The 14,574-nt window shown below is 43.8% G+C and overlaps 1 protein-coding gene across 4 annotated transcripts in view; it reads right to left on the reverse strand.

Annotated features, from left to right (window-relative positions):
• The window catches only part of zgc:153993 (uncharacterized protein LOC767645 homolog), a 68,694-nt gene that overhangs the window by 24,220 nt on the left and 29,900 nt on the right, over positions 1–14,574 (reverse strand). For 2 of the 4 annotated variants that reach the window (XM_061276407.1, XM_061276410.1), the window contains exon 3: positions 8,616–8,654. The exons of the other annotated variants lie outside the window; for them this stretch is intronic. In XM_061276407.1, coding sequence (XP_061132391.1) covers positions 8,616–8,654 — 39 coding nt within the window. The remainder of the gene's footprint in view (positions 1–8,615; positions 8,655–14,574) is intronic. 4 annotated transcript variants of the gene reach the window in all.

Genomic DNA, 14,574 nt, shown 5'->3' on the forward strand with positions numbered 1-14,574 from the left:
GACATATTACACGATAGACATACAAGTAAACGACGCAATATAAAAAACAAGAAGGCACAAACAATAAATAATAAGAGTAATAATAAATAATAAATAAACAGATAACACAACAAATAAGAGCCAGTGTGCATACAGACACTAAAGGTACAGGACGCTACGCAGAACGGGGAAGCGAGTTCAGGATCCTAACAGCCTGGAGTATGAAGCTGTGTGAGAGTCTGGTGGTGCGGGAGCGCAGGCTTCTGTACCTCTTCCCAGAGGGCAGAAGCTCGAACAAAGAGTGAGCGGGGTGACTCACATCACTCACAATCGTGGTCGCCTTGCGGGTGAGATGGGAGGTGTAAATGTCCTTCAAGGAGGGGAGCGAAGCACCAATAATCTTACCAGCCGTGTTCACTATGCGCTGCAGGGCCTTCAAGTTGTAGTCAGTGCAGCCGCCACCCCAAACAGCAATACAGCTGGAGAGGACCCTCTCAATGGTGCCGCGGTAAAATGTAGTCATGACGGCCGGAGGAGCGCTCGCTCGCCTGAGTTTCCGCAGGAAGTACAGGCGGCGCTGGGCTTTCTTTGCCAGTGATGCGGTGTTGGTGGACCAGGAGAGATCCTCACTGATGTGCACCCCCAGGAACTTGGCGCTTCTCACTCTCTCCACCACAGCACCGTCGATGGTCAACGGCAGGTGTTGGGTGTGACCCTTCCGGAAGTCCACAACAATCTCCTTGGTCTTGCGACGTTCAGCAGGAGGTTGTTGTCCCTGCACTACGTGGTCAGAAGGTCAACCTCCAGCCTGTATTGAGTCTCGTCTCCCTTGGTGATGAGACCCACCAGAGTCGTGTCGTCAGCAAACTTCACTATACGGTTGTCGCTGTAGGTTGCAGTGCAGTCATGCGTCAGGAGGGTGAAGAGCAGCGGACTGAGCACGCAGCCTTGGGGGGCCCCCGTGCTCAGCGTGATGCTGGCGGAGATCTTGTCGCCAACACGTACTACCTGTGGCCTCTGACAGAGGAAGTCCAATAGCCAGTTGCAGAGGTAGGTACTGAGGCCCAGCGTGTCAAGTTTGCTGATGAGGCGTTGAGGCGTTAATTTTCTACCGCTCAACTCAAGTATTGACTCTGTTTCCATCAAGTCGTGCACAGAAACTTAATGACAAGGTGAAATGCCATGGAATGGGGCACACAGGGGACAATTCACCTGTGAGGATAAGTGGTGATGATACCCTTATCTTATAGGGGGGGGATCCACTGTATAGTGTAATATTATTAGTGGGCTAAACTCGATTTCTTCCCAAAAACACACATGTATTATAATATAAATGCAGGCCTAAAATTCCTGCACATTTTCTGAACTATGTCAAATGGGAAAGCTATAACGTCACCTCCAGGTTACGTGACATTGGTTTAGTCTCCTCTTCACTTCTGAGTGAATGACAGTTTTGGAGGATGGGAAAACTATCGACTGTTGTTCTTGTCAAGTGCCAAATAAATGAGATGAACAGAAAAGGGCCAAAGCCATCATTCTTCATTTTTCTAAATTATTGCTGTTCTCTGCCAATTTTATGTAATGTCTATACCAGGGGTGGGCAAACTACGGCCCGCGGGCCACATCCGGCCCACGGGACCGTTTAATCCGGCCTGCCAACCCTGAACAAATTGTATTATTAAACTTTTTCTTTTTGGGTCATTTTGCCTGCAATGACTGCGTTTTCCCAGTAGATGGCGAAGCGCTCGCCTGCGCATTTACTACCGGAAGCCGTGTCAGAAAGCTCGGTGCACACTCACAAGTGCGTGTACGTACTCAGTAGTACGGACTTGGCGCACTCTCGCTCTGTTCGTATCAGTCCCGAATTTAGAGCGTGAGCTTTGACGACAGCGTTCTTATAATTCGCGCGCTGAGCTTTCAGATGCAGTTTTGCGCTAAAGCCACCCACAAACCTTCCCCTGGAATCCTTCCATTAAAATGAGTGGCCCGAAAAAAAGAAGTGAGTGCCGAATGTTAAAAAAGAGTGGCCAATTTGGCTCGACGTACGCGACGTGACGTTCAGCCACATGAACGTCAACATCAACCCGTCACAGATCAAGGTAAACGGACCAACACCTCGGATCTCGCCTAAGAATTGCCACGACAAATTTTACTCCAGACTATGACGCACTAACAAAAAAGGGACACCAACAACACTGTTCCCACTGAAAATGAACGGGAGGCTCTCAAGTTTATTGTAAAAAAATGCATTTTGAATATGATTTGTACACATAGCAGGGATTGAAACTAGCGACCATTCTCATTTTCAAACAATGCAGGATGATCAAAGACATTGATGCACCACCTATTTGCGACTAATCTTAACCTGTAAAGTTCTTAAGGCTTACTTTAAGGAAGTGTTTCCCGTTTCCTCACCTCTGTTACCAGGTGTTTGCGAGTTAAAACTCTGCTCTGATTTTCAGATACCCCTCACCGTGTTGCTGTTTTGATTACTTTATTTGGATGTATGCTTTCACCGATTCTTCAAGATGATATATTTGGTCAGAATGTTTGCCGTTTGATGTGATCTCATAAGATAAACATCTTTCATTAATCTGACCTGCAGGCACTGAAGTGATGGAGATTGTTATTCATAATAACAGTGTCATATTTTATGAGAATCACTGATAGCAGTTTTTTAGTGAATTATTATTTTTTTTAATGCTGTTAATAAATGCATTTGTTTTCAAAAAACTTGTTTGGAATATCCATGCTTTACTACCTACTAAAGGCCAAGATCTTTTATGCAATGACCTTTACAGGTCGCTTATATGACTTCACACAACGCCCACGTCCATCTGCTCCTGGTTCGGCCCTCCAGTACAAATTTAGAACCCAGTTCGGCCCGCGAGTCAAAAAGTTTGCCCACCCCTGGTCTATACAGACTGACAACTGTAATGTTCAGAATTGTCCCATTGTCTTTGTGCACTTTATAAAGCGTTTCCTGTTGTGATTGCAATAGTGAAACTTGTGCAATTGAGAAATGCAATGAAATTCGATTTTTTTTTCCCAGGAGCCAAGTAGTCTGGGGCTTGTGTGGGGAGTACTTTGGTATGGGATGCTGGTCCCACTAATAAGGGTGGTTCGATCCCTGTATCACCGATGGCAGAGTTTGGTCCGCATTTCCGGCAGTAAGTCCGATTTGTTTCCAGTGAAGGTTGCACTCCGCCAAGGCTGCCCTTTGTCACTAATTCTGTTCATAATTTTTATGGACAGAATTTCTAGGCGTAGCCAAGGCGTTGAAGGTGTCTGGTTTGGTGACCTCAGCATTGCATCTCTGATTTTTGCAGACGATGTTGGCCTTTCATGCTGTGACCTCCAGCTCTCACTGGAGCGCTTTGCAGCCAAGTGTGAAATGGTCGGGATGAAAGTCAATACCTCCAAATCTGAGACCATGGTCCTCAGTCGGAAAAGCGTGAAATGCCTTCTTCAGGTCGGGGATGAGATCCTGCTCCAAGTGGAGGAGTTCAAGTATCTTGGGGTCTTGTTCACGAGCGAGGGAAGGATGGAGCGTGAGATCGACAGGCGGATAAGTGTAGCGCTGTGATGCGGACTTTGTACCTGTCCATCGTGGTGAAGAGAGAGTTGAGCCGAAAGGCAAATCTCTCGATTTACCGGTCGATCTATGTTCCTACCCTCACTTATGGTCATGAGTTATGGGTCGTGACCGAAGGAACAAAATCCTGGATAGAAGTCGTCGAAATGAGTTTCCTCCGTAGGGTGTCTGGACTTCCCCTTGGAGATAGGGTGAGACGTTCGGTCATCCGTGAGGGACTTGGAGTCGAGCCGCTGCTCCTCCACGTTAAGAGGAGCCAGATGAGGTGACTCCGGCATCTCATTAGAACGCCTCCTGGACACCTCCCCGGGGAGGTGTTTCCTTGCATATCCCATCAGCAGGAGACGACCCAGGATGCGCAGGAGAGACTGTCTCCCGGCTGGTCTGAGAACACCTTGGGATCCCCCGGGATGAGCTGGACGAAGTGGTTGGGTAGAGGGAAGTCTGAGCATCCCTCCTAAAGCTGCTGCCCCCCCGACCCGACCCCGGATAAGCGGTAGAAGTTAGATGGCATTATTTTTGTGTTCAATAGTGTTTATTTTCATGTTCAATAGTGTTTAAAAATGTTGGTATTGATTATTGTAAAATGTCCTGCAACCCTGAACAGGATAAGTGGTGTTTGGAATGGATGGACAGATATTGTAAAATTTTGGTCTTGTGTATTTTATATATAAAAAAAAAATACAAATTGACATTGGTGTGAAATCTGTTCGCTTTGCAAGGATGAAAAGGCTCCATTTACATGCCTTATAATTATCTTTTCAAATCACAATGGCGAGGTTTTTCGCCAAATCAAGCCATAACAATCGCAAAGAGCAGTGAACAAGACAATTAACAATGCAGTACAATGGCTGATTAAAGACTGCACCTAGAAATCATGTCATCTCAGATTACCATAAATATGACCAGAAATTGTAGATTATAGGCATTATTGTTGTCCGGCGCGTTGCTTTGGCTCTAATTAGCAACCAGGGTGGGTTGTGAAATGAAAATATGCGTTAACATACGATTGGTCAAGTTTAGTTCACATTTGAGGTTTAAAGCTTACATATCACATTTATAAAGTCTTTCGTTTTATTTTATACTTTCAGTTGTAGTCTTACGGCCTCGTTTTGATTTTTAGCCTCGTTTTGATTTTTAGCCGTTTCCTTGCGGCGCAAACTTTTTGATTCATTAAAAGATGTCAATGGCAGAAGACTTGTCCATACAACCACATATAACACGTAACAAAATAAATCGCCTCACAATATTTAGGAACACGTGTTGCAAAACAATCATTGCAGTCAAGTTGACCAGTAAGCTAATGACGCTAACAAATGCATTTAACACATTATTGTGTTCCCTAAGAATAATACAGCACCTTCAATGCAATTCATTTGATACACCCACAAGAAGTGAAAACATAGAGCTCACAGCTCTGACATCAGCAGAAAGACTGACGCTAGTGTTATGAAAACGAGTGCATCAGACACGCAATGATATGAAAGACAGTTTATAATTTTTGTGTCATCTCAAGCTGACCACTTTACTGTGTTCGTCGTTTCCATAGAGTGAAGGAATTGAACCAATAATGAAACAAAGTCTTTTGGCGAATCCTCTATACTGACAAAGGATTTCTGAAACACTCGTCCTTGAACAAGCAGGACTTTGCCCACAGATGTAGGAACACTGCTTGAAAAATTAAATTTAACCAAGCACTTCTTTGAGGTTCTGATGCTGGGGGACGGTGTAATAAAGCTGGCGGATTTGCAAAACCGTTTGGCCACACACATTATCTTGTTTGGTAGTCCCGCCCCACGGATGTGATGTACCGTATTTTCCGCACTATTAGGCGCACTTAAAAACTTAAAACCTACTCAAAAAAACACAGCGTGCCTTATAATGCAGAGCGCCTTATACATGGATCAATTGATGAATTTGTTGATCCATACTGGTCGTACATGGCGCTCCGCCAAAATGTTTCAGTATGTTTTAATGCGACTAGTAAATTACAAGGTCGCATCGCTTCCCAGCATTACGACAACCATGGTCAGGGGACGTCACTGAACAGCTGTTGTACCCGCGAGGCTATTTTATTTCAAAATAAGCTGTTCCTTTAATGTTTTCGAGTACGTTTACGGATCAATATCCAACGGAATCATAAATAAGCAGCACCAATGTGTTAAATCAGTTTTTAGTCGGTTACGATCACTTTTATGGAAGAGAGTTTGAGAAACGTGATTGTTTACAGGGGGCTGCCACGACACTTTGCTGAGGCTCATGGGAGTCTGCAAGCTGAGGCTCATGGGAGTTTGCGGGTGGCTAATTCTATAATGATAGCTGCTGCTATACACACGAGGCTATTTCATTTCAAAATAGGCTGCTCCGTTAATGTTTCGAGTAAATTTACGGATCGATATAGAATAGAAACATAGGTAAGCAGTACCAATGTGTTAGATCAAACTTTAGTCATTTTCCGATCATTTTATAGGAGATAGTTTGAGAAATGCAATTGTTTACAAGGGGCTGCAACAACACTTTGCTTAGGCTCATGAGTGTCTGTGAGCTGAGGCTCATGGGAGTTTGCGGGTGGCTAGTGCTATAACGAAAGCTGCTATACGCACAAGGCTATTTCGTTTCAAAATAGGCTGCTCCGTTAATGTTTCGAGTAAATTTACGGAACGATATGGAAGGGAAACATAAGTAAGCAGTACCAATGTGTAAGATCGAACTTTAGTCAGTTCCGATCATTTTATAAAAGATAGTTTGAGAAACGCGATTGTTTACAGAGGTCTCATTTGTTATTGCATACCGCAACCCTAGTCAACCTCAGTTTGTTGCAGTATAGCTTCTATTTTATGCGCCTTACACCTGATTCCATTGGCGCATTGGCCGAGCAGAACGATCGCGTGCAATTCCGTGACTTCCGGGTTCTCTGCCGGACGGTCTCTTCCTTCTCAGCCCAGACTCCCAATACTTTTCAGGCTTGGACGATTTTGTTTTCTCCAGCGTGGAACTCATCTCCCTGACTCTAAAGTAAGTTTGAATATTTTATTACACTGTCGATCTTTTTTTCACAGCCGGAGTGCCTGGGAGAGCGGAGGCTTCGTGGCTGTTTGTCTGCCGTCGATCATCGGACACAAAGTATGGCTGCGGATCAAGAGGTTTGTGTGGCTTCGTGCACCAACTGCACCCTTCTCTTAGAGAGGTTGTCCCTGCTAGAGGGACGTGTCCGCCAATTAGAGCAGAATTCCGCCATAAATGTAGATGTGGCGGATACAGACGCAGGCTGTAGTCAGCCCGCTAGCCCAGTTAGCATTAGCCCCAAGCGGCTTACTAATCGCGATGAGCCAGGTAAGACGCATAGTCGTCCAAAGTCATCTCGGTCTACTGGCCCTCGCACTTTGGTCATAGGTGACTCCATTATCCGAAATATTACGCTTAAAAATCCAGCCACGGTAATGTGTATTCCTGGGGCAGAGCACCCGACATAGAAGCTAATCTTAGGGAGCTGACTCGCAATAGGTCTAGTCAACAGCGTAGTTCCAACAACACTAGCTACTCGGACATAGTGATACACGTCGGCTCCAATGATGTTAGGATGAGGCAATCGGAGATCACAAAGAGTCGGCAGCGAGTATTTGTCTCTGGCCCCCTGCCTGGGAGAGGCACTGATGAGAGGTTTAGTAGATTAGTCTCCCTTAATAGATGGATGGCTGGGTTCTGTAAGAAGCAGGGACTGTATTTTATAGATAACTGGCCTTCCTTCTGGGGCCGCCCCGACCTGCTGAGGAAGGACGGCCTTCACCTTAACCGTGAAGGCGCCTTCACTCTTTCTAGGAATATAGATTACTGTTTGAGCCACACATGACAGGTCACTTTAGAGCAGGCCGGGGCACAGGTGATTAGACCACCTGTCAGGATGGGTTTGGAGTCTGTTAAGATAAAGTTAACTAGCGCTAGGCTAGACTCCCAGCATGCACATAGCTCCTCGTATAGACTAGAGCGTGATAGTTTGAATAGTGCTACAGTATACATAAACACACTTTCTACTGGGGTAGTAGACAAATCCAATCACTCCACCCCGACCGGTTTTGCTGATGAAACGGTGCCTGTTTCAGATAATTCTACACGTGTAACAAATATTTACTATCAGATTCCCACGGTCGTATCGTCCCACCGCGCTAACAAACATTCAAGAGGTGATGTCAGGCGTAGAGAACACAATCTTACTCGCATCTTGTATAAATATCCTTCGATAGATACGCGCTCGGATCGACCAATTACACTTAAACTTGGTTTTATGAATATTAGATCGCTTCATACGAAAGTAGTTCTCGTTAATGATCTCATCACAGAACATAATCTAAATGTAACACCTATATTGTTTTGGACAGTGCTTACAGTAATTTAGATCATGGTCCAATTCTAAGTTCGGCTATATTTGTAGTGGTGATAGAATAAGAAAAATAAATGACCACAGACCAAGGTTTGAATTGAACTGCCGGCTTATTTTAGAAGAGAAAAATAGAGAAAAATAGTTGACATACAATTTACAACAATAGACATACAATTTACATTTAAACTCAACGTTAGTTGAAGAAAATAAGTTTCATTTCAGTAAACTTTCCAGTTTAAAGAGTTTCAATTAAAACCCGGGTTGTTTTATTTATTCTAAGGTTCAATCGGTTTAGTTACCTCACTTTGTGTTGTTTGAATAATATTCAATACGGGTAAGTATTCGAAAACAATAGTCAATCTAATTTGAGTTCAGTAAAGCCACTTTTAAATTCCCTCGATTTCACTGATTTTGTTCACACCAATCAATATTTCAATAACACCATTTCAGCATCATCGTATATATAGTTCACAAAAAAAATAAAAGTGACAAAATGTACAAAACTCAAAACAATTCAGCTAAAGACTGAACGACTTTCGTTATCCAAATGTCTCTATATCCCTTCAGTTTGTTTCTCCTGCTTTGTTTCTGAAGAGTCAATCAATCCTTTCCGAAATCCACCTCGGTGTAGCAGTGGGGGAAAAAAATATGGATAGATCCTACCAGGTTCGATGAACCTCGTCCAGCATGTGCTCTCCGCTCCTGCGTGAGAGAAAATTCAAAGGCCTCTTTGGTGGCTCGCCATCTTGCGACTCGCACAAGAAATCAGCTTCGTTATTAGTTCAGAGATTTCTGGACCAACTCTCGCGAATCAAGTCCTGTTCCGCACTTAGTGCATCACCAAGGTGAAAAAAGTTTGGAAACAGAAAAATAAGTCCATCAAATACAAAAACTTTATATAATCCTGTGTCACGTTCCCTCTCTCTCTTTAGTTTAACGGACTTACTCCCGTATCACCTTCGTCATCCTCTCTCCAAAAAAAAAGACGGCAGGAAAGAAAAAAAAGTAGAGTTCGCATTTTTGGTCACATGGGTCTTTTCCTACGTCATCATGTCTCCTTCAAAATAAAAGTGAATGTTCACACTTTCGTCATTTTATCAAATACAAAACAATAATAAAATAATAAATTTGTATTGTTTTAATATTTTACCTGCTTTTAATCTGTGTTGGTCTGTTTAGAAGATATTTACAATGTACTTTCTTTTGATTGTTTTTATTAACAGGCTCTTATTTTACAAGGCTACGTTAACCTGGGTTACATAAACGTTTTTGGTCTCTGCGAGACCTAGTTAAAACCTAATGAACTGCTGCCGCTTAATGAGGCCTCGCCTCTAAATTTTGTGAGCTCCCATGTGGCGCGTCCTCGAAGAAAGGGTGGGGGTGTCGCCCTCATCTCGAATTCCGAGCTTAGATTTAGGCCTCGTTCGATCAACGTATTTAAAACATTTGAGGTTCTCACTGTCCGATCCACCGCTTTACCGTCATTTTATCTTGCTGTTATTTACCGTCCACCCGGGGCTTACTCTGGCTTCCTGGATGAATTTTCAGAATTCGTGGCTGATCTAGTAACCAATGCGGATAATATAATTATCATGGGCGATTTCAACATCCACATGAATTTACCGTCAGAGCCACTTACTTCGGCGTTTCAGACTTTAACTGATACGTTTGGTTTTACGCAAGCTGTACAGGCAGCAACGCATAAGAATGGAAATACCATAGATCTGGTATTATCCCGAGGACTTGCAACCTCAATTATAGCAGTACTGCCATACACTACTCTTCTGTCTAATCATTACTTAATAAAGTTTGAAATTCTAGTTCCTTGTCAAAGAAAAGTCATTTTAACTCCATGACTGCAACTGCGCTATCTGAGATACTGTCGCCGGCAACCGCTATATTTGATAATCTTACAAATGAATCCAATGCGACATTGTTAAATGCCATTGACTCTGTGGCGCCGTTACGTCTGAGAACTCGCCGTAGAGTGCCTATTCCGTGGTTCACAGATGAAACGCGTACGCTTAAGCAATTATGTAGAAAGCATGAGCGCAGATGGCGTCTAACCAAACTTGAGGTTTTCCATCAGGCATGGCAGGATAGCCTCCTCAAATATAAAGATGCGCTTATTTTAGCAAAAACTCGGTATTTTACGCAAGTTATTAATCTCAATAAAAACAATCCGAAACACCTATTTGATACAGTGGGAAAGCTGACTCTGCGCCAGCCGACCCCCGATAGTTCCTTCCACTCAGCTGACGAGTTCATGAAATTTTTTGCTCAAAAGATTGAATTCATTAGGGACGAGATCAAGAATACCATTCCGATCGCTAGGTCGAGCCCGCCGTTTACCAACGCTGATGATCATGCCACAACCCTCTCAACTTTTAGAAGCGTGTCTCTTGAAAGGCTTACACAATTGGTTAGTGCGGCTAAACAAACAACATGTTTACTCGACCCTCTTCCAGCCAAACTACATAAAGAATTATTTCAAATTTTAGGACCGTCCGTCTTAAATATCATCAATCTGTCTGTCTCCTCTGGGCTAGTGCCAACAGCCTTTAAAACTGCTATCATTAAACCGTTACTTAAGCGACCAAATCTTGACCCGGACTGTCTCAGTAATTATAGGCCAGTTTCAAACCTCCCATTCATAGCAAAACTTCTTGAAAAAGTAGTAGCGCAGCATCTTATTGATTACATGGTCGCCAATAATCGATATGACACTTTTCAGTCTGGTTTTAGAGCTAATCATTCCACTGAGACAGCACTTGCGAAAGTGACTAACGATCTCCTCATAGCTATGGATTCAAACACTTTGTCTGTACTGTTACTACTCGATCTTAGTGCTGCCTTTGACACTGTAGACTTCGATATTTTATTAGGGCGTCTTAAAAGTTGTGTTGGTATTTCAGGGTCAGCACTAGGCTGGTTCCATTACTATCTATCAAACAGGACGCACCGAATGGTCCATGGCGATGCGTCCTCGGAGCTCTATAATGTTACGTGTGGTGTCCCACAGGGACCGGTTCTCGGACCAATTCTTTTTAATATTTATATGATTCCGCTTGGGGACATAATACGTAAATATAATATTAGTTTTCAATGCTATGCGGATGACCCCCAATTATATATGTAATCTTGAGGCGTGCCTTGCGGAGATCAAGCAATGGATGTCTCTCAACTTCCTTCGTCTTAACCCAGATAAAACTGAGATGTTGATAATTGGTCCAACTTGTTATCAAAACTTATTCAAGGAAACCGCTATAACTATAGATAACCGTACTATCACTCAGAGCGATAGTGTACCGTTTTTTTCCGTGTATAGTGCGCCCCCATGTATAATACACACCCTAAAAATGGCATGCTGATGCTGGAAAAAAGCCTGTACCCAAATACGCACCCAATTTTTATGAATTTTTTTTAATTTTTTTTTTTTTTTAAGTCCCAATGATCGTCACACACGCAGGGAGGCAATGGGTCCCATTTTTATAGTCTTTGGTATGGTCTTAACTAGGCTGGATGTCATTTTTTTGTTAGCCTTGATTTCTCCGACTGCCCATAAACGCACCACCGCGCTCCGTGCGGACGTGAAAAAGGCGGCTCTGTATGGGAGAGACGTTGAAGAGGAATAAAAACACCCTTGGAAACCAAAACTTGCCCCTCGTCGTGACTCGGAGCCGCAACAAATGTTTCGGATTTGTGTAGGGTACATTGTGACAGCAAACGAGCAGTTTGCGTGTGTGCGCGTGTGTGCGAGAGCGAGAGAGAGCAAGAGAAAGAGCGCGAGAGAGAGAGCGCGAGAGAGAACGCTCAACCGTAGCGCGCCGCCGACCGCCCAACTGCACCGCGCTGGTCGCTGAAATTTAGAAGATATTTTTAAAGTCCTGATGTACTTTCTAAAATTTAAGTGGACCTCAGTGTGCACTGCGCAGGGAGCTTAATTTGGTGCGGTCGCGCAACCGCAGCGCGCCGGGCGCTCACTGTCGCATTGCTTAAAGAGCGCCTTTGTGTTTTAGGATGAACAGCAGAGACCAAAGGAACAAGGCAAAGTGTTGTGAAATAAAATATTACCTGTAATACGCATTTTGTTATTTGCTGATTAAAACTGCTAATTAAACTGTGAATTGAAACTAATAGGAAGAAAACAACTCTCGCTCTTTATATAGCTGACGTGTCTTGCGCATCCGCTCTGTGCATTTTATTTCACAACACTTTGCCTTGTTCCTTTCTCTCTGCTGTTCACTTCAAACACGCTCCATGCGACCGCAATGCTCTCGTATCAGACGCTTGCTCGATCACCTGTTCGTTTGCTGTCTGTCACAATGTACCCTACACAAATCCGAAACATTTGTTGCGGCTCCGAGTCACGACGAGGGGCAAGTTTTGGTTTCCAAGGGTGTTTTTATTCCTCTTCAACGTCTCTCCCAAATAAGACCGAACCAAAGACTATAAAAATGGGACCCATTGCCTCCCTGCGTGTGTGACCATCATTGGGACTTAAAAAAAAAAAAAAAAAAAAAAAAAAATTAAAATTTCTTTTGTACCCATGTATAATGCGCACCCCAGATTTTAGGACAATAAATTAGTTAAATTTTGCGCACTATACACGGAAAAAAACGGTAACTAATCTCGGGGTAATATTTGACCAAACTCTCTCCTTTAAAAAGCACATTAAGAATATAACCAGAATTGCATTTTTTCACCTTTGTAATATTGCAAAGATTCGTCCGATCCTCTCGACCGGTGATGCGGAAACTATTATACATGCGTTCGTCACGTCGCGCCTGGACTACTGTAATGTACTATTTTCGGGTCTTCCTAAGTCCCGCATCAAAGGTCTACAATTAGTACAAAATGCTGCTGCAAGGCTGCTCTCTCGGTCAAGAAATTTTGATCACATTACCCCAATACTAGCCAACTTACATTGGCTCCCAGTCCATTTAAGATGTGACTTCAAGGTTCTTCTATTTACCTATAAATCACTGCATGGCTTAGCGCCTTCATATCTCGTCGACCTAGTTGTTCCTTATGTTCCATCTCGTAACCTTCGTTCGCAAAACGCTACCCTTTTAGCGACACCGAGGGCCAAGAAAATGTCTGCAGGCTCTAGAGCAGGGGTCACCAAACTACGGCCCGCGGGCCGGATACGGCCCGCGGGACCGTTTAATCCGGCCCGCCAACCCTGAATAAATTGTATTATTAAACTTTTTTTTTTTTTTTTTTGCTCATTTTGCCTGCAATGACTGCGTTTCCCCAGTAGAAGGGGGAGCGCTCGCTTGCGCATTTCCTACCGGAAGCCGTGTCAGAAAGCTCGGTGCACACTCACAAGTGCGTGTACGGACATGGCGCACTCGCGCTCTATTTGTATCAGTCCCGAATTTAGAGCGTGGGCTGTGACGACAGCATTCTTGTAATTCGCGCGCTGAGCTTTCAGATGCAGTTTTGCGCTAAAGCCACCCACAAACCTTCCCCTGGAATCCTTCCGTTAAAATGTCGCCCAAGTAAAGCAGGGTGAACACAGTGCCGAGCGTTTAAAAGAGGTGCCAATTTGGCTCGACGTACGCGACGTGACGTTCAGCCACATGAACGTCAACATCTACCCGTCACAGATCGAGGTAAACGGACCAACACCTCGGATCTCGCCTAAGAATTGCCACAACAAATTTTACTCCAGACTATGACGCACTATCAAACTTTAACAAAAAAGACAGCGGTGTCTACAAGCCTACTGGAACCTACAAAAGGATTATAAGGAAGGAACACAAGAACTTTAAGAGACTGCTCATATGTGTCAGAGAGGTTCTGCTCTGACAACTGAGCTGAACTTTTGTCTGTTAAGATTGTGCATGGCACAACAGAAAGTTAATGTTCCATGGTTTTTTTTCTATGAAGAACCCAGAGAGAGTTATTTAGTTATTATTTATTTCCTGTTTTTTCTGTGAAGAACTCAGAGAGGGTTTAGTTATTATTTATTTCATTAATAGTGTTATTATTTGTTTCCTGACCTTTTTTCTGTAAAGAACCTGGAAAGGGTTATTAAATAACCGTTATTTGGTTATGTGTGGCTTTCTGGAAAACAATAATTTTTTTAAGCTCCCCTACGATCGTCACACTTTTTCTGTTACAAACTGCCACCGGCCCGCCATCAGAGAAGGGAAAGGTTATGTGGCCCTCACAGGAAAAAGTTTGGGGACCCCTGCTCTAGAGCATTTTCTATTCGGGCTCCAGAGCTTTGGAATGCCCTACCGATGGATGTTAGGACTGCTACCTCAGTAGAAACATTTAAGACACGTTTAAAGACACATTTCTATGACATGGCCTTTAACTAACCTGTAGTGGCCGATTCGGCTGGAGTTTGTTTTCTCTCGCTTTCCATCCCCTCCCTCCCCCCTCACCGGCCGGGGAGGTGGTTAGGTGGCACCCATGCTGACAGTGGCTACCTGGATTCTCGTGGGCCAATTTAGGATGGGGGAACTGCAGCTCAACCTCCTTGAAGACACTGCCAGGACAATCGAGGGCTCCTTCGGCAGCTCTTCGCTCTGACATGGACATCCACTTTTTATTTAATTGATTTTCATATTGTATCATTTGTGCCCTCTCTGCATCCATTTTAACCTGG

This window comes from Syngnathus typhle, linkage group LG4, assembly GCF_033458585.1.
Source record: "Syngnathus typhle isolate RoL2023-S1 ecotype Sweden linkage group LG4, RoL_Styp_1.0, whole genome shotgun sequence".
Lineage (NCBI taxonomy): Eukaryota > Metazoa > Chordata > Actinopteri > Syngnathiformes > Syngnathidae > Syngnathus > Syngnathus typhle.